This window comes from Lethenteron reissneri, unplaced genomic scaffold, assembly GCF_015708825.2.
Source record: "Lethenteron reissneri isolate LAM-NWPU_2019-01 unplaced genomic scaffold, ASM1570882v1 scaffold_1178, whole genome shotgun sequence".
Taxonomy (NCBI): Eukaryota; Metazoa; Chordata; class Hyperoartia; order Petromyzontiformes; family Petromyzontidae; genus Lethenteron; species Lethenteron reissneri.
Window position 1 is genome coordinate 20,581 of NW_026890869.1, and position 21,183 is coordinate 41,763.

The 21,183-nt window shown below is 57.3% G+C and overlaps 1 protein-coding gene across 1 annotated transcript; it reads right to left on the reverse strand.

Moving 5' to 3' along the window:
- Positions 1-8,636: 8,636 nt before the first annotated feature.
- On the reverse strand, positions 8,637-17,933 carry LOC133361656 (zinc finger protein 239-like; the record flags this gene model as incomplete). Its single annotated transcript, XM_061580634.1, has 3 exons — positions 17,845-17,933; positions 15,014-15,086; positions 8,637-9,132 (listed from the first exon to the last, which is right to left on the reverse strand). A coding segment is annotated over exon 3 (468 nt), but the record flags the coding sequence as incomplete, so codon positions are not given.
- Positions 17,934-21,183: the final 3,250 nt, after the last annotated feature.

Sequence of the window (21,183 nt, forward strand, 5' to 3'; positions counted from 1 at the left end):
CGTGCGTGCACGTGGGTGCACGTGCGTGCACGTGTGTGCACGTGCCTGCACGTGCGTGCACGTGGGTGCACGTGCGTGCGCGTGCGTGCAAACGCGTGCACGTGTGTGCACGCGTGTGCGCGTGGGTGCCCGTGCGTGCACATGTGTGCGTGCGCGTGCACGTGTGTGCGTGCGCGTGCGCGTGTGTGCACGTGTGTGCACGTGTGTGCACGTGCGTGCACATGTGTGCGTGCGCGTGCACGTGTGTGCGTGCGCGTGCGTGCGCGTGCGTGCGCGTGCGTGCAAACGCGTGCACGTGCGTGCGCGTGCGTGCACGTGCGTGCACGTGTGTGCGCGTGTGTGCACGTGCGTGCACGTGCGTGCACGTGGGTGCACGTGCGTGCACGTGTGTGCACGTGCCTGCACGTGCGTGCACGTGGGTGCACGTGCGTGCGCGTGCGTGCAAACGCGTGCACGTGTGTGCACGCGTGTGCGCGTGGGTGCACGTGCGTGCACATGTGTGCGTGCGCGTGCACGTGTGTGCGTGCGCGTGCGTGCGCGTGCGCGTGTGTGCACGTGTGTGCACGTGTGTGCACGTGCGTGCACATGTGTGCGTGCGCGTGCACGTGTGTGCGTGCGCGTGCGTGCGCGTGCGTGCGCGTGCGTGCAAACGCGTGCACGTGTGTGCACGCGGGTGCACGTGCGTGCGTGCACGTGCGTGCACGTCTGTGCACGTGCGTGCGCGTGCGTGTGCGCGCGCGTGCGTGCGCGTGCGCGTGTGTGCACGTGCGTGCACATGTGTGCGTGCGCGTGCACGTGTGTGTGTGCGCGTGCGTGCGCGTGCGCGTGCGTGCGCGTGCGTGCAAACGCGTGCACGTGTGTGCACGCGTGTGCACGTGGGTGCACGTGCGTGCACGTGCGTGCGTGCACGTGCGTGCACGTCTGTGCACGTGCGTGCGCGTGCGTGCGTGTGCGCGCGCGTGCACGTGCGTGCGCGTGCGTGCGCGTGCGTGCGCGTGCGTGCACGTGTGTACACGCGTGTGTGCACGTGTGCACGTGGGTGCACGTGTGTGCGCGTGGGTGCACGTGCGTGCACGTGCGTGCACGTGCGTGCGCGTGCGTGCGCGTGCGTGCGCGTGCGTGCGCGTGTGTGCGCGTGCGTGCGCGTGTGTGCGCGTGCGTGCACGTGCGTGCACGTGGGTGCACGTGCGTGCACGTGTGTGCACGTGCCTGCACGTGAGTGCACGTGGGTGCGCGTGCGTGCACGTGGGTGCGCGTGCGTGCACGTGTGTGCACACGCGTGCACGTGTGTGCACGTCTGTGCACGTGCGTGCACGTGCGTGCACGTGTGTGCGTGCGCGTGCGTGCGCGTGCGTGCGCGTGCGCGTGTGTGCACACACGTGCACGCGCGTGCACGTGCGTGCACGTGCGCGTGTGTGCACACACGTGCACGCGCGTGCACGTGCGTGCACGTGCGTGCACGTGCGTGCACGTGGGTGCACGCGCGTGCACGTGGGTGCACGTGTGTGCACGTGCATGCACGTGCTTGCACGTGGGTGCGCGTGCGTGCACGTGTGTGCACGTGCGTGCACGTGCGTGCACGTGTGTGCACGTGTGTGCACGTGCGTGCGTGCGCGTGCACGTGTGTGCGTGCGCTTGCGCTTGCGTGCGTGCGCGTGCGTGCACGCGCGTGCACGTGCGTGCACGCGTGTGCACATGTGTGCACGCGTGTGCACGTGTGTGCACGTGTGTGCGTGCGCGTGCACGTGTGTGCGTGCGCGTGCGTGCGCGTGCGTGCGCGTGCGTGTGCGTGCACACGCGTGCACACGCGTGCACGTGCGTGCACGCGTGCGTGCACGTGCGTGCGCGTGCGTGCGCGTGCGTGCACGTGCGTGCGCGTGTGTGCACGTCTGTGCACGTGCGTGCGCGTGCGTGCGCGTGCGTGCGCGTGCACGTGCGTGCGCGTGCGTGCGCGTGCGTGCGTGCACGTGTGTGCACGTGCGTGCACGTGTGTGCACGTGTGTGCACGTGCGTGCACGTGCGTGCGCACGTGCGTGCACGTGATTGCACACGCGTGCACGTGTGTGCGTGCGCGTGCACGTGCGTGCGTGCGCGTGCGTGCGCGTGCGTGCGTGCACGTGTGTGCACGTGATTGCACACGCGTGCACGTGTGTGCACGTCTGTGCGCGTGCGCGTGCGCGTGCGTGCGCGTGCGTGCACGTGCGTGCACGTGTGTGTGCACGTGTGCACGTGGGTGCACGTGTGTGCACGTGCGTGCACGTGCGTGCGCGTGCGTGCACGTGCGTGCACGTGTGCGCGTGTGTGCACGTGCGTGCACGTGCGTGCACGTGGGTGCACGTGCGTGCACGTGTGTGCACGTGCCTGCACGTGCGTGCACGTGGGTGCACGTGCGTGCGCGTGCGTGCAAACGCGTGCACGTGTGTGCACGCGTGTGCGCGTGGGTGCACGTGCGTGCACATGTGTGCGTGCGCGTGCACGTGTGTGCGTGCGCGTGCGCGTGTGTGCACGTGTGTGCACGTGTGTGCACGTGCGTGCACATGTGTGCGTGCGCGTGCACGTGTGTGCGTGCGCGTGCGTGCGCGTGCGTGCGCGTGCGTGCAAACGCGTGCACGTGCGTGCGCGTGCGTGCACGTGCGTGCACGTGTGTGCGCGTGTGTGCACGTGCGTGCACGTGCGTGCACGTGGGTGCACGTGCGTGCACGTGTGTGCACGTGCCTGCACGTGCGTGCACGTGGGTGCACGTGCGTGCGCGTGCGTGCAAACGCGTGCACGTGTGTGCACGCGTGTGCGCGTGGGTGCACGTGCGTGCACATGTGTGCGTGCGCGTGCACGTGTGTGCGTGCGCGTGCGTGCGCGTGCGCGTGTGTGCACGTGTGTGCACGTGTGTGCACGTGCGTGCACATGTGTGCGTGCGCGTGCACGTGTGTGCGTGCGCGTGCGTGCGCGTGCGTGCGCGTGCGTGCAAACGCGTGCACGTGTGTGCACGCGGGTGCACGTGCGTGCGTGCACGTGCGTGCACGTCTGTGCACGTGCGTGCGCGTGCGTGTGCGCGCGCGTGCGTGCGCGTGCGCGTGTGTGCACGTGCGTGCACATGTGTGCGTGCGCGTGCACGTGTGTGTGTGCGCGTGCGTGCGCGTGCGCGTGCGTGCGCGTGCGTGCAAACGCGTGCACGTGTGTGCACGCGTGTGCACGTGGGTGCACGTGCGTGCACGTGCGTGCGTGCACGTGCGTGCACGTCTGTGCACGTGCGTGCGCGTGCGTGCGTGTGCGCGCGCGTGCACGTGCGTGCGCGTGCGTGCGCGTGCGTGCGCGTGCGCGTGCGTGCACGTGTGTACACGCGTGTGTGCACGTGTGCACGTGGGTGCACGTGTGTGCGCGTGGGTGCACGTGCGTGCACGTGCGTGCACGTGCGTGCGCGTGCGTGCACGTGCGTGCGCGTGCGTGCGCGTGTGTGCGCGTGCGTGCGCGTGTGTGCGCGTGCGTGCACGTGCGTGCACGTGGGTGCACGTGCGTGCACGTGTGTGCACGTGCCTGCACGTGAGTGCACGTGCGTGCACGTGGGTGCGCGTGCGTGCACGTGTGTGCACACGCGTGCACGTGTGTGCACGTCTGTGCACGTGCGTGCACGTGCGTGCACGTGTGTGCACACGCGTGCACGTGTGTGCACGTCTGTGCACGTGCGTGCACGTGCCTGCACGTGGGTGCACGTGCGTGCACGTGCGTGCACGTGGGTGCACGTGAGTGCACGTGTGTGCACGTGTGTGCACGTGCGTCCATGTGCGTGCGCGTGCGCGTGCGTGCACACGCGTGCACGTGTGTGCACGTCTGTGCACGTGCGTGCGCGTGCGTGCGCGTGCGCGTGCGTGCACGTGCCTGCACGTGCGTGCACGTGGGTGCACGTGCGTGCACGTGCGTGCACGTGGGTGCACGTGCGTGCACGTGCGTGCACGTGCGTGCGTGCACGTGCGTGCACGTCTGTGCACGTGCGTGCGCGTGCGTGCGTGTGCGCGCGCGTGCACGTGTGTGCGCGTGCGCGTGTGTGCACGTGCGTGCACATGTGTGCGTGCGCGTGCACGTGTGTGCGTGCGCGTGCGTGCGCGTGCGTGCAAACGCGTGCACGTGTGTGCACGCGTGTGCACGCGGGTGCACGTGCGTGCAAACGCGTGCACGTGTGTGCACGCGTGTGCACGCGGGTGCACGTGCGTGCACGTGCGTGCACGTGCGTGCGTGCACGTGTGTGCACACGCGTGCACGTGTGTGCACGTGTGTGCACGTGTGTGCGTGCGCGTGCACGTGTGTGCATGCGCTTGCGTGCGTGCGCGTGCGTGCACGCGCGTGCACGTGCGTGCACGCGTGTGCACGTGTGTGCGCGTGTGCACGTGTGTGCACGTGTGTGCGTGCACGTGTGTGCGTGCGCGTGCGTGCGCGTGCGTGCGCGTGCGTGCGCGTGCGTGCACACGCGTGCACACGCGTGTGCACGCGCGTGCACGCGTGCGTGCACGTGCGTGCGCGTGCGTGCACGTGCGTGCACGTGTGCACGTGCGTGCACGTGCGTGCGCGTGCGTGCACGTGCGTGCACGTGCGTGCACGTGTGCACGTGCGTGCACGTGTTTGCACACGCGTGCACGTGTGTGCACACGCGTGCACGTGTGTGCACGTCTGTGCACGTGCGTGCGCGTGCGTGCGTGCGCGTGCACGTGTGTGCGCGTGCGTGCGCGTGCGTGCACGCGTGCGCACGTGTGTGCGTGCGCGTGCACGTGCGTGCGCGTGCGTGCGCGTGCGTGTGCGTGCACGTGTGTGCACGTGCGTGCACGTGTGTGCACGTGTGTGCACGTGCGTGCACGTGCGTGCACGTGCGTGCGCACGTGCGTGCACGTGATTGCACACGCGTGCACGTGTGTGCGTGCGCGTGCACGTGCGTGCGCGTGCGTGCGCGTGCGTGTGCGTGCGTGCACGTGTGTGCACGTGATTGCACACGCGTGCACGTGTGTGCACGTCTGTGCGCGTGCGCGTGCGTTTGCGTGCGCGTGCGTGCACGCGCGTGCACGCGTGTGCACGCGTGTGCACGCGTGTGCACGTGTGTGCGTGCGCGTGCACGTGTGTGCACGTGTTTGCACACGCGTGCACGTGTGTGCACGTGTGTGCACGTGCGTGCGTGCGCGTGCACGTGTGTGCGTGCGCGTGCGTTTGCGTGCGCGTGCGTGCACGTGCGTGCACGTGCGTGCACGCGTGTGCACGTGTGTGCACGCGTGTGCACGTGTGTGCACGTGTGTGCGTGCGCGTGCACGTGCGTGCGTGCGCGTGCGTGCGCGTGCGTGCGCGTGCGTGCGCGTGTGTGCACGTGGGTGCACGTGTGTGCACGTGGGTGCACGTGTGTGCGCGTGTGTGCACGTGCGTGCACGTGCGTGCACGTGGGTGCACGTGCGTGCACGTGTGTGCACGTGCCTGCACGTGGGTGCACGTGCGTGCGCGTGCGTGCAAACGCGTGCACGTGTGTGCACGCGTGTGCGCGTGGGTGCACGTGTGTGCACGTGCGTGCACGTGTGTGCACGTGTGTGCACGTGCGTGCACATGTGTGCGTGCGCGTGCACGTGTGTGCGTGCGCGTGCGTGCGCGTGCGTGCGCGTGCAAACGCGTGCACGTGTGTGCACGCGTGTGCACGTGGGTGCACGTGCGTGCACGTGCACGTGCGTGCATGTGCGTGCACGTCTGTGCACGTGCGTGCGCGTGCGTGCGTTTGCGCGCGCGTGCACGTGCGTGCGCGTGTGTGCACGTGCGTGCACATGTGTGCGTGCGCGTGCACGTGTGTGTGCGCGTGCGTGCGCGTGCGTGCAAACGCGTGCACGTGTGTGCACGCGTGTGCACGTGGGTGCACGTGCGTGCACGTGGGTGCACGTGAGTGCACGTGTGTGCACGTGTGTGCACGTCTGTGCACGTGCGTGCACGTGCCTGCACGTGGGTGCACGTGCGTGCACGTGCGTGCACGTGGGTGCACGTGAGTGCACGTGTGTGCACGCGCGTGCACGTGTGTGCGTGCGTGCGCGTGCGTGCACATGCGTGCACGTGTGTGCACGTCTGTGCACGTGCGTGCGCGTGCGTGTGCGTGCGCGTGCGTGCACGTGTGTGCACGTCTGTGCACGTGCGTGCGCGTGCGTGCGTGCACGTGCCTGCACGTGCGTGCACGTGGGTGCACGTGCGTGCACGTGCGTGCGTGCACGTGCGTGCACGTCGTGCGCGTGCGTGCGCGTGCGTGCGCGCGCGTGCACGTGCGTGCGCGTGCGTGCGCGTGTGTGCACGTGCGTGCACATGTGTGCGTGCGCGTGCGTGCGCGTGCGTGCAAACGCGTGCACGTGTGTGCACGTGTGTGCACGTGGGTGCACGTGCGTGCACGTGCGTGCGTGCACGTGCGTGCACGTCTGTGCACGTGCGTGCGCGTGCGTGCGCGTGCGCGCGCGTGCGCGTGCGTGCGCGTGTGTGCGCGTGCGTGCGCGTGTGTGCGCGTGTGTGCGCGTGCGTGCACGTGCGTGCACGTGGGTGCACGTGCGTGCACGTGTGTGCACGTGCCTGCACGTGCGTGCACGTGGGTGCGCGTGCGTGCACGTGGGTGCGCGTGCGTGCACGTGCGTGCGCGTGCGTGCGCGTGCGTGCGCGTGCGTGCACGTGCGTGCACGTGGGTGAACGTGAGTGCACGTGTGTGCACGTGTGTGCACGTGCGTCCACGTGCGTGCACGCGCGTGCACGTGTGTGCACGCGCGTGCACGTGTGTGCGCGTGTGTGCACGTGCGTGCACATGTGTGCGTGCGCGTGCACGTGTGTGCGTGCGCGTGCGTGCGCGTGCGTGCACGTGAGTGCACGTGTGTGCACGTGTGTGCACGTGCGTCCACGTGCGTGCACGTGCGTGCACGTGTGTGCACGCGCGTGCACGTGTGTGCATGCACGTGCGTGCGCGTGCGTGCACACGCGTGCGCGTGGGTGCACGCGTGTGCACGTGCGTCCACGTGCGTGCACGTGCGTGCACGTGTGTGCACGCGCGTGCACGTGTGTGCATGCACGTGCGTGCGCGTGCGTGCACGTGCGTGCACACACGTGCACGCACGCGCACGCGCGCGCACGCACGCGCACGCACGTGCACGCACGCGCACGCACGCGCACACACGCGCACGCACGCGCACGCAGGCGCACGCACGCGCACGCGCACGCACACACGTGCACGCGCACGCACACATGTGCACGCACGTGCACACACGCGCACGCACGCGCACGCATGCACGTGCACGCACGTGCACCCACGTGCACGCGTGTGCACACACGTGCACACACGTGGACACACGTGCACGCACGTGCACGCACGTGCACCCACGTGCACTAACGTGCACGCGTGTGCACACACGCGCACGCACGCGCACGCACGCGCACGCACGTGCACGCACGTGCACCCACGTGCACACACGTGCACCCACGTGCACACACGCGTGCACACACGCGCACGCACGCGCACGCGCGCGCACGTTCGTGCACGAGTGTGCACGTGCGTGCACGTGCGTGCACTTGGGTGCGCGTGCGTGCGCGTGCGCGTGTGTGCGCGTGCGTGCACGTGTGTTCACGTGTGTGCACGTGCGTGCACGTGCGTGCACGTGGGTGCACGTGCGTGCACGTCTGTGCGCGTGCGTGCACGTGCGTGCACGTGTGTTCACGTGTGTGCACGTGCGTGCACGTGCGTGCACGTGCGTGCACGTCTGTGCACGTGCGTGCGCGTGCGTGCGCGTGCGTGCGCGTGCGTGCGCTTGCACATGGGTGCACGTGCGTGCACGTGTGTGCACACGCGTGCGTGCGCGTGAGTGCGCGTGCGTGCACGTGCGTGCGCATGCGTGCACGTGCGTGCGCGTGCGTGCGCGTGGGTGCTCGTGGGTGCGCGTGGGTGCTCGTGCGTGCGCGCGCACACACGTGCGTGCACGTGCGTGCACGCGCGTGCGTGCACGTGTCTGCACGTGTGTCCACGTGCGTTCACGTGCGTGCACGCGCGTGTACGCGCGTGCGCGCGCGGGTGCGCGTGCGTGCACGTGCGTGCACGTCTGGGCACGTGCGTGCGCGTGAAAGCGCGTGCGCGAGCGTGCGCGCGCGTGCGTGCGCGTGTGTGCACGTGTCTGCACGTGTGTGCACGCGCGTGTACGTGTGTGCGCGTGCGTGCGCGTGCGCGTGCGTACGCATGCGTGCGCGTGCGTGCACGTGTGTGCGTGCGCGTGCACGTGTGTGCGTGCGTGCGCGTGCGTGCACGTGCGTGCGCGTGCGTGCACACGCGTGCACGCGCGTGCACGTCTGTGCACGTGCGTGCGCGTGCATGCGCGCGCGTGTACGTGCGTGCGCGTGCGTGCGCGTGCGCGTGGGTGCGCGTGCGTGCACGCGCGTGTACGTGCGTGCGCGTGCGTGCGCGTGCGCGTGGGTGCGCGTGCGTGCACGTCTGGGCACGTGTGTGCACGTGCGTGCGCGTGAGAGCGCGTGCGTGCACGTGTCTGCACGTGTGTGCACGCGCGTGTACGTGAGTGCGCGTGCGTGCGCGTGCGTGCACGTGCGTGCACGTGGGTGCACGTGCGTGCACGTGCGTGCACGTGCGTGCGCGTGCGTTCGCGTGCGTTCGCGTGCGTTCGCGTGAGTGCGCGTGCGTGCGTGCACGTGTGTACATGAAGAGTTGATGAATCTGAAAATGCCTTTTCACACACAGTGCACTTGAAGGGTTTCTCTCCTGTGTGTGTTCTCTGGTGTATCACAAGAGTAGATGAATGTGAAAATGCCTTCCCACACACACTGCACTTGAAGGGTTTCTCTCCTGTGTGTGTTGTCTGGTGTTTTTTTAAAACAGATGACCATGCAAATTCCTTCCCACACACAGTGCAGTTGAAGGGTTTCTCTCCCGTGTGTGTTTTCTGATGTACATGAAGAGTAGATGAATCTGAAAACGTCTTCCCGCACCAAGTGCAGTTGAAGGGTTTCTCTCCTGTGCGAGTTCTCTGGTGTTTTGTAAAATGTTCAGGACGATCCGTGCTGTATGCACACCGGTCGCATTGTTGCCTTTTTGCACCAAGCCGCGCCGAGTGCCTTTGCTCCATCAGACCACTTCTGCAGAGGCAGCGACAGCTGCAGACAGAAACAAAGAATATCCACACCATCTACACGTCAGTATCGAGGCCCAGAGGAATGCATATACACAGTCACACGTGACTTACACGTCTATAATTATTCATATATTTATGATATAGTAAAAAAAAAGTGTCCCAAATTCATAACACGGGCTGTTATGGCACACAATGAGAGGCCAAATGGTCATAAACATGCCTGGAAGCCCTCGTATCTTCAAAATGAACGTTAACCCAAAACTCAGCACACAATTTCAGCTGTCTGGCTTCTAAATAAATGTTTATGAAAGCTAAATTAAGCTGACATAGCAAAGGGTGTTGAAAATAATACTATTTGTGTTATGCTGTTGTATACTAACCCTTCTTCCAAAATTGAGATTAATCATATTTGATGATATTTTTATATATTATCTTTTTACTTGTTTTTTTAATGAATGAAACACACCAAAGCGCAGCAAACTGCAAAACACCAGGTGTTGTTAAGTAATGAACTGGAGGAGGGCTAGGATGGCAGAATTTGCAACCTTGCTTCAAGGAAAGATAAGGCCTGATGAACGGGCACATGTCACCCGTGCAGGCGGCAGAGACAGTGGGAGTGTCAGCCAGACATAGTTAAGGCAAAAAGCCCAACCATCCTGCATGGTTTTAAAGTAACGTCAAAATTCGAAATTCAACAACAGAGTAGGCTAAATTATCGATCCTCGCGCTCGCTCAAATTGGAGACCAGGCTGCGAGCTACATCAATGAACCATTGCCCATTTGCTAATCCAATACTGAATGTTAATATTACTGAAGTCAAAACGAATTCTATGACCTCAGCACATGGGCAAATAATAGGGCAGTGTCGACTCAAAGGCAATGGAAGAAAGCAGAGGCGCCTTTGTCTAAATCACAACCACAGAAAGCCAGGAATCATCACTGATTGTGTGTTTAGGGATTCCGAGCTAGTTAGAACACGTGCACACAGGGGGGAGGTAGAAGTACGCCTTGTCCTCCTGCAGCTGAGGGAACAAAGATAAACATGAAGTGGGTCAGCTCAAGGCTGTGTGCACAGGGGAGGGAGCTGATTTAAACAACCCTGCACGTCTGAACGTGAGGGGGCCTTTGTCCTGAAATTAAGAATAACACTCCCAGAGCAGAAGGTTGGATGGCCACAGCTGATTTAAAAGAGTGTTGTATATCTCTCAAGGAGGCAGACCCAGCTGAACAACAAGGCTGCGGGGGTCACCAGAAGTTCGCGTTCGCCTAGTTAAGACAAAAAGCTCAATTATTCTGTATTGCTATTAAAGTAACGTTAAAGTCGGAATTTAACAACAGGGTAGGCTAAAGTTATTGATATTCACACCCACTCCAATTAAACCAGGCCACAAGTTACGCCTACTGAACCATCACCATCATTAAGTCAATATGAAATGTTATTTCCATACTTTAATACTTTCTATACAACTCGACCCGAAGCATATGCATGAAAAGACAAAAGTAAAACTTATGAAAAGCCAGGATAACGGGATGAATCACCACCAGGTCGAATATAAATACATAATAAAAAACGATGTTAAACCCAGGGTCGGAGAGAAAGGGAGATCCCGGCCGTCTTTGTATCCCCGCAGCGCGGGATAGGAGTGTGTATACGCTCGGGGAAACACCTCCACTTGAGTCAAGCACCACGATGGGAAACGACAGACCTTAGGTTACATACAGAATCATAACTGTGGAATAGTAAGGGACAAATGTTAACTTAAAACTTTTTAACCATTTCTTTGTGCGCCGGGTCGGAGAGAGTGTTGCCCCTCCCTCCAGGTTGTGCAACACGAACAAAGACGCCTATGAGACGATTTGTAACGTCTGTGTTTTGGGTTCATGAAGAAGGCCAGACAAGAGATAATATTGCACCCAGACAGAGAGATGACCTCGAGGCAATTTGTAACATCTGATTGTTTGCTCGTGGGTTTATGGAGGGAGTGTGACAACGGAATATACCGTGGGTGATGCACACAAGGACATACGGACGTACGGACACACACATGGACACACCTGCCTACGGACAGATCCTGACACAGCAAAAATCGAAAGAAGCCCCGCCTTGTGGGCGGGATCCAGGGGGATTTTTCGGCATAAAGGAAAGGATCCTGAGCATTGGAAACTAGTGCGACCAGCGGGTCGACTCAGGAGTGCGACCAGCAGGTCGACTCAGGAGCGAGGGCGACCAGCGGGTCGACCCAGGAGCGAGCTCGACCGGGAGGGTCGGCTCAGGAGCGAGCTGCGACCAGCGGGTCGGCTCGACTCTTCTTCAGCTCGTCTGGGACTCAGCCGAGTTCGATCGGCTTACCAAAGCCGGCTCTCGGGGCTCGACTCAAGCGGCTCCCCATCTCCTCTGCAGGCGGGCAAGACCCGCTTGACAGCTCAACTCGGCCTGCGTGGGTCAACCTCTGCCGAGTCGGAGGTCTCTGCTGCCGCCGGAGTGGTGAGGGTCGCGGTTTGGCGACGACCCAACACTGCACGCTGCGAGCGAGTTGTGGGCGCCACCTACCGACCGGGTTCCGAACTGCGACAGCGTATCAACGGGCATCCGAACCAGTTCACCACGGTGACAGGGGAGCGACTGATACGTATGACGCGCACCGCCCCCTCACCACACGACCACCAGGCGTCTGTTTGACATAAAGAATCGACTCCGAACACTGACTATTCAAGACAACTCTTACCACTCAAACACACTCGAACCCATAAGCCATCCGTGGCTGGGAAGGCATCACAACGAGACCGAGTGATGGCCATCCGTCGTTTATAAGAGTATTCGTAATTTTTATCTTTAATATTTAGTGGGCTGTACTCTTAATCGCATAAATTCCCAACAGATCCATCAATACGAACTGATTCTTGGCACCTCCTTCCGCCGAGCCACGCTCACGTGGGGAGTGGTGGCCCACCGGATCCTTATCAGGTGATCTGGTCCCCAATTAGTAAACTTGGTATAAGATAACGATCTTCGGAAAAGGAGCACCGTCGCAGGCCCTTACTCCGAGCCGTTCTGTTGTCAGATAACCTGCCGATGTATCTGTTGAGATTGGTGCCTTTAAGAATAATAACTGTTTTTGATTGTGTTTTTTTATCGCCGTATAATCTTTCAAGTATCTTTCAGTCATAATCGCCGCACGTACTCGCATCCTCTACAGAATATTCAACTGTCCCGTGACCCAAGGTGCTAACAACGTGATAAGGGTTGCGTATGATCAATAAGGAGTGCGGTACTGCGTGAACAATATTGAGTATAATCATTCATTAACGTTAAGGTTTTCTTAGCATAGTATTTGCATATTTTAACGACTCTCTCTCTCACTAACAACCATCGCGTTATGCGGGATCCATGTGCCGTTGTCAAAGTGAAATCAGACAATCGTTGATGATACTGTATTGATGCCGTGTTGACGTTCCGGGATTGAGAGTTCGCATACTATATCATAGTTAAGGTTGAATTAGTAATAAATTGATCAATACAGAAGTGGTTGTGTGATTCTTTCCTGAAATCTATGCATAAGATCTGCTTCTGCGTTGAGATCTGAACTTGGTGACCTTAATAAACACACTAATACATACTCAGTAAATGTTAAAGCGATAACGGGGTGAACCGGGGACCTAAAATATAACCACGAATACACACTCTGGGAATGTTAAAGCGAGAATGAGACGAACCTAGACAACGATGCCGAGTTAATCTAAGTTAATCTTGCATACTTACACCACACCTGCATAACTGCATACGATTAATTGCCTTATTCCGATCGATAACCCACCCTCGTCACCGAGGCGGGGTCTGGTTATCATAACGACTTGCATTATCATAATTACACCCACTCGCATAATTAATACGATTACCTCTCGAATTGGCATAATTAAAATGTGCATAATTACATAAATTAACATATTTCCGGATAATTACACATTTGGCCAAATTTCATTTAATTATTATTATTTTCACTGAATATTCATAACCCACATATACAACATAATAATTTCACCCACGCACGCATACAACATAACAAATTTCGATAACCAACATATACAACAATGCACAAATGCATAAATTAATGTTCAATCACAACTTAGAGGTGTGATGCCAGGCACAGATGTCCTTGATTGCTGGGATGAGCAGTTCCGACTTCAGCTGCTGCACGTGTGTGCTGTGATCACTTCCTGACTCCATTCTTACAAAGAGTTCCAGAGGAAAACTAAAATAAATTACTGTTTTGATATAACCTCTGTGCTCAATAGAGTTAATAGACTTTACTGCAAATACAAACTTGACACTGTCACACACTCAGAGGTGGAGCCAGGATTTTCAGGTAGGGGGGGGAAACCCCTCCAGCAATGAAAAATTACAAGAGTTGTTAGTAAGTAAGGAGTTGTTAGTGAGAAAGGAGTTGTTAGTAAGAAAGGACTTGTCCCTTGCTTTTCATTCGACGCGTGTGATCGTCATCGCGCTCGCTGAACGTGTTGATGCCTTCAGGAAAGAAAAATAGACTTTTGTATTTTGGGGGGGGGGGGGGGGGGGGGAAATGACCATGACGTATGTGGCATCAACCCGCATCACACCTGAGCTAAGCGCTCTGCAATGCTTACCCCCCTACCACATGGCTCTTCGCGCGCCGTACTTCTACAGCTGTTCACAGCGTGCCGGGAGATTTTAGGTGGCGCTTCGCTCCTGGCCGATGAAGTCAATGGCTTCTCGGAGTTTCAATACAAATCCGTGTGAAGAACGGGTACAACTGCCATCTTAAATATAAAACAGAACTTACACCTGTTTGTTTGTGTGAAGCAGCAAAAACTCTCCAACGCTGTGAGCTCTGGCGTCATGAAATTTTCACAGCTTATGCTGTCTGGAATGTCTAAGCGAACGCCACGTCATTCCCTTCCCGAGTGGCAAAAATCGACCTGACGTAGCAGTGGGTTCAGGTTGAATTTCCTTGAGTGAAAACATCCGATTTAGGTAAATTGAAGTGTTTCGGCTTCCTTCTTGCAAGCATCAATTTTTTCAGGGTTTTTCATTGAATTATGAGGGAATATTAAATTAATCCAAGACAAGAATCCAAGTCCCGGGCGAAGCCGGGTAGTGAAGCTAGTTACTAATAAACCCCAATGATCCTATCAAAATTAGGGATTTATATCGGATCGTTGGGGGGGCACGTGCCACCCCACCCCCACTGGCTCCACCACTGTCACGCACTGGCATGGTTCACAGGTGGTGGTGTGTCTAGACCCACGCCTGGCCACCTTCACCTGCTCAGTATTAATGCTTCCTCACTCCAAGTAATTCATTGAGGATCAATCAACACAGCCGAGGCTGCGTGTCTCTCTCTCTCCGTGGTGAGATGTTAACTACCTCTCCTGGCATACAGGAAGTCGTGGGTTCGATCCCAGCCTTGACGCCTGCTGTATATTTGGAGTTTGCGTGCCTCTCTCTCTCTCCCCCCGTGGTCGCGTCGATTTCCCTCCGTGTCCCCCGGTTGTCCCCACTCCACATGCAGAGAGTGAACACCGCCACGCGTCCAGAGTGAACACCGCCACGCGTCCAGAGTGAACACCACCACGTGTCTAGAGTGAACGCCGCCACGCGTCCAGAGTGAACACCGCCACGCGTCTAGAGTAAACACCGCCACGCGTCTAGAGTGAACACCGCCACGCGTCTAGAGTGAACACTGCCACGCGTCTAGAGCGAACACCACCACGCGTCCAAAGCGAACACCGCCACGCGTCTAGAGTGAACACCGCCACGTGTCGAGAGTGAACACCGCCACGTGTCTAGAGTGAACACCGCCACGTGTCTAGAGTGAACACCGCCACGTGTCTAGAGTGAACACCGCCACTCTGTTGACGAGCCTCACCTTGTTGTTATTGTTGTTGTGGGCAGGTCGCTTTTGAAAACAAGAGCGGTACAGCAGCTCAAGCGGGCGTGGCCTGGTAAAAAATGAAAAAAAACTGTGTGAATATTTAAAACAAAACAAGTTACAAAGTAGCGAGCCAGGTGAAGGGAAATTAAAACTTAAGCAAGATACTCTTTGGTTCTTTCGGTAAAGTCACGTAGAATAAATAAATACATTATATAATAGCATACGACGTTTCAACTGCAACACAAGCAATCATCATCAGGTACAAATGAAAGAGGAAACAAACCTATTAAACTTAGAGTCAGCTAACATAACAGTCAACACCCTACCTGGTTGATAACGTTCTTCCAAAGATTGCTCAATTTGAGAGAGAGACATGGAGACACATAGACAGACACATAAGCAGAGAGAGATGACACAGAAAGAGACACATATAGACACACAGAGAGAGATGACACAGAGACACACAGAGAGAGACACACACACATAGACACACAGAGAGAGAGACACACATAGACACACAGAGAGAGATGACACAGAGAGAGACACACATAGGCACACAGAGAAACAACGCCTCTGTGTTGAGGCCTTAAATAGAGAGGGGGGGGGGGGGTAGAGAAACTAGCACGTCAATGCAAGGCCGTAGCCATGGAGTCAACATTGGGGGGGACCAAATCTTCCACGGGTCTGGGGTCCCCCCCCCCAGAAAAATATCTAAATTTGAAAACTATTTTCCTGCCATTTCCTCCCTAAAATATTTTTAAAAGTTCACTAGCACATGGGATGGACTTTGTTTTATTTGATACAATAATGTCTAATAGTGTATTGTAATACATTGCTCTGTTTTTTCTTTTTTACCTTTCTTGTTTCATAGTATGTAATGGCAGAGATTAGGGATTCATAAAGTACAACGCAATCCTACAAACAGGAATCTATGCATTGTTATATGAAGACAAGTCCAGATTTCGTGGCCAAGGTTTAGCAAATTGTTGTCTTTATTAACAGAGCATCGCAATTATTATTTACAAATATTTTTACAGAAACATATTGGGGGGGCATATTTGATTATTATACTTATTATAACATATTATAACATTATAATTATGACATATTATACTTATTATAACATTATAATTATGACATATTATACTTATTATAACATTATAATTAATATATATTAATATAATTATTATAACATATTATACTTATTATAACATTATAATTATTATATATTATAACATAATATTATACTTATTATAACATGTTATAATGACGGCCTTGTGTCAATGAAAGACTTGGAGGTTTGGAGACTGCACAGAGAGAGACACTTAATGTAATGCAACACAGAGAGTCGGTCAACACACCAACTCACGTACTCTTAGGTTTTTTTCGGTAAAGTCACCACGTAGGTAAAAAATGAAATTAAAATTAATAAAAGTAAAAATTGAAATAAAATAATAAAATTATTATAAATCATGCCTCACTTGATGCAGCAAATTATAGTCTACATTATAGACTGCCAGTACACTACCCAGCTTAATAACCAGGCTACAATCTACATTATAGACTGCCAGTACACTCACCCAGCTTAATAACCAGGCTACAGTCTACATTATAGACTGCCAGTACACTCACCCAGCTTAATAACCAGGCTACAGTCTACATTATAGACTGCCAGTACGCTCACCCAGCTTAATAACCATGCTACAGTCTACATTATAGACTGCCAGTGCACTCACCCATCTTAATAACCAGGCTACAGTCTACATTATAGACTGCCAGTGCACTCACCCAGCGTAATAACCAGGCTACAGTCTACATTATAGACTGTCAGTACACTCACCCAGCTTAATAACCAGGCTACAGTCTACATTATATACTGCCAGTACACTCACCCAGCTTAATAACCAGGCTACAGTCTACATTATAGACTGCCAGTGCACTCACCCAGCTTAATAACCAGGCTACAGTCTACATTATATACTGCCAGTGCACTCACCCAGCTTAATAACCACGCTACAGTCTACATTATAGACTGCCAGTACACTCACCCAGCTTAATAACCAGGCTACAGTCTACATTATAGATTAAATTAATAAAAACGCCTCACTTGATACAGCAAATGTGGCTGTGACGGTGCCACCTGATGACGGAGACTTGTGTTGCCTCCGAAACGTCGTGATTTGTTTATATTTTATTTCTATTTTTACTTTTATGAATTTGTATTCATTTTTTACCTACACGGTGACTTTACCGAAAAAACCCTAAGAGTATGAATCCTTGCAGTCACGAAAGCGTCACATCTCGAGTTAACACAACTAACGCTTCGCCTGGCTGATCGCGTTCTTCCACAGGTTGCTAAACTATCTTCTTGGTTTTTCCGGTAAAGTCACTTAGAATGGAAATAATAAAAATAAAAGGGAATATTATTTCATTATTTCCATTCTACGTGATATAAAACATAATTAAATTGTACAGTTTTATTGTTTTATTTTTTTATTTCTATTCTACGTGACTTTACCGAAAGAACCAAGAAGATGAATCACTGCAGTCACGAAAGAAGCTTTACATCGAAATTGCTCAACGAAGCGAGAGAATTGAAGCGAACGCGACCAGGCGAGGGCAGGAGGCACTAGGCCCCGCGTTGTAAAGTTTAAATCTGGACATCGCTTCCATGCTCGCTGCTACTCAATTGACATCCCTACGAGAGAGAGAGCGAGGCTCTACCTCGGTAAACAACAACAACAACCACAACAACAACCACCACAACAACCACAACAACAACCACAACAACAACAACCACCACAACCGCGATGAGAATTTCTCACCTCAGATTTCAGTTCCCGCGCGGAGCGGCAACATTCCGTTACCTCGTGACGTCACGCGTCAGCAGCAGGTGACATGACGTCACTTGAGCGGCTCTGTAACTTACATAAATTATGTTAATGAGCCTGGCCCACTTGTGGAGGGATGGGCCGTGGGTGCCGAACCGGTCACAACGAACTCGTGACGTCTTTCACGAATAAATTATGTTAATGAACCGCCAGTCAGTTGGCGTGGCTTTGCCCAAATAAGGATAGTGCTTGAACAGATAACGGAAGTGACCCAGGCAGAGGTGACGTCACGCTCCCTTGAGACCGGTTGGGGTGAATACTTTGGTGACATGACGTCACTAGCAAGGTACACCTCCCCCTGGCGTTTCACGCCGATGAGGTCATGCTGAGCGGTGACGTCACAGAGCGGAGTTGGAGTTTAAGTTGATTAAGATTCATTTTCCATTGCTCCCTCCCTTGAACAGAGACCCCTTGGGTGTGTGAGCTCAGCTCAACAATGTGGACATTATTGTGTGTGTACACACACACATGGACAGTGTGTACACACGTGTACACTGTGTGTGTGTGTACACACGTGTACACTGTGTGTGTGTATGTAATATTGTAAATTACGGCGGGAGACCACTTGACGGGTAGCACACACGATCCCATTTTCCAGCGCGTGTCACCCCTACATATACGCGTGTGTACGCGTGTGTGTATACGCGTGTGTACGTGTGTGTGTCCGTGATTACGAACACTCCCCGCTTACGAACACCCCCCCCCCCGCATACCCCCACTTACGAACACCCCCCCCCCCGCATACCCCCACTTACGAACACCACCCCCCCGCATACCCCCACTTACGAACACCCCCCCCCCCCGCTTACACCCACTTACGAACACCACCCCCCCGCACCCCCACTTACGAATAATAACAGGGGAGTCAGTTGTGAGTGCGAAGGGACTGGTGGCCACGGGAGGTAATCATCACCAGCGGTGCCAGGCTAGGTGTCTGTACCCCCCCCAATCACCCTCCGGTGCCAGGCTAGGTGTCTGTACCTCCCCCACTCACCCCCCCCCCCCCGGTGCCAGGCTAGGTGTCTGTACCCACCCCCACTCACCCCCCTCTCTCTCTGTGTCTCTCTCTGCTTGTTAAATCATCACCACCACGGTGCCAGGCTAGGTGTCTGTACCCCCCCCCAATCACCCCCCGGTGCCAGGCTAGGTGTCTGTACCTCCCCCACTCACCCCCCCCCCCCCGATGCGAGGCTAGGTGTCTGTACCCCCCCCCCCACTCTCTCTGTCTCTCTCTCTCTGTCTCTCTCTGCTGCTCGTCCCGTGAGTTGCTTCCAGATGAGGTCGTGGCGCTGGCGGTGGCCGCTGGGTGAGAAGCGGCGCCACCGCGCGGCAGAGTAGCGGTACTGACGGGCTAGGCGGTCCCCCACTTACGAACAAACCCCCCGCATACCCCCACTTATGAACACCACCCCCCCGCTTACGAACAGCACCCCCCGCATACCCCCACTTACGAACACCACCCCCGCATACCCCCACTTACGAACACCACCCCCCCGCTTACGAACACCACCCCCCGCATACCCCCACTTACGAACACCCCCCCCCCGCATTCCCCACTTATGAACACCCCCCCCCGCATACCCCCACTTACGAACACCACCCCCGCATACCCCCACTTACGAACACCACCCCCCGCATACCCCAACTTACGAACACCACCCCCCCCCCCGCATTCCCCCACTTACTGAACACCCCCGCATACCCACTTCGAACACCCCCGCATAGCCCCCACTTATGAACACCCCCCCCCCTACCCCCCTTACGAACACCCACCCCCGCATACCCCCACTTACCACCCCCCCCCGCCCCCCGCATACCCCCCTTACACGACCACACCCCTCCCGCATACCCCCACTTACACCCCCCCCCCTCATACCCCCACTTACGACACACCCCCCCTCCTAACCCCCACTTACAACACGCACACCCCCCGCATACCCCAACTTACGAACACCACCCCCCCCTACCCCCCACTTCACCCCCACCCCCCCTCTACCCCCACTTAACGACCCACCACCCCCCTTACCCCCCCACTTACGAACACCATGGGTGTGTTGTTGTTGGTTTCCCCCTTCCCGCTGGCAATCGGCGCTGTGTGGTGGGGCTGCGAACGTCAGACACGATGGGCGAGGTTCGACTCCCGGCCCGGGTGTTGGTGGTGGCTCTGACATCCACATCGGTGGCCGGACGAGATAAAGAGAGCTCGGCTTCATACTCACCCCACATGAGCTGGCAGCAGTTGTCGCTGAAAGGAGTCTATGGGTCCCTGTGTGTGCGAGTGTCTATGGGTCTGTGTGCGAGTCTATGGATATCGACTGAATGTTAAGTCTGTGGTTCTGTATAAGTCTATGGCCAGCCCAGCCCAGGCCAACCCAGCCAGCCCAGACCAACCCAGCCCAGCCCGCCCGCACAGCCAATCATAGCCAGCCCAGCCCAGACTTCTGTCAAAAAAAAAAACTCTTAAGTAGGGAGCCACGCGACGCGTCGGGCATCGCCTCAACCTTTTGTCTACGGTGCAGGACCAACCCTCACCCACCCACACTCAGCCAGCCACACTCACTCAGCCAGCCACCCACTCAGCCAGCCACCCACTCAGTCACCCACCCACTCAGCCAGTCACCCACTCAGCCAGTCAGCCACTCACTCAGCCAGCCACCCCACCCACTCAGCCAGTCACCCACTCATCCAGCCACTCACTCAGCCAGCCAGCCACCCACTCACTCAGTCCGCCAGCCACCCACTCAGCCAGTCACCCACCCACTCAGCCAGCCACCCACCCACTCAGCCAGCCACCCACCCACTCAGCCAGGCACCCACCCACTCAGCCCGCCACCCACTCAGTCCAGCCACCCACTCAGCCAGTCACCCACTCAGCCAGCCACCCACCCCACTCCCCACCACCCCCACTCAGCCAGTCCACCCCTCGCCATCCACCCACCCACTCAGCCAGTCACCCACTCAGCCAGCCACCCCACCACTCAGCCGCCACCCACTCACTCAGTCACCCACTCAGCCATCAGCCACTCACTCAGCCAGCCAGCCACTCACTCGCCAGCCAGCCACCCACCCAGCCCCCACCCACTCAGCCATCACCCACTCACCAGCCACCCACCCACTCAGCCAGCCACCCACTCACTCAGACAGTCACCCACTCAGCCATCCACCCACCCACTCAGCCAGTCAGCCACCACTCAGCCAGCCACCCACCCACACCAGCCACCCACCCACTCAGCCAGCCAGCCACCCACCCAGCCACCCACTCACTCATACAGT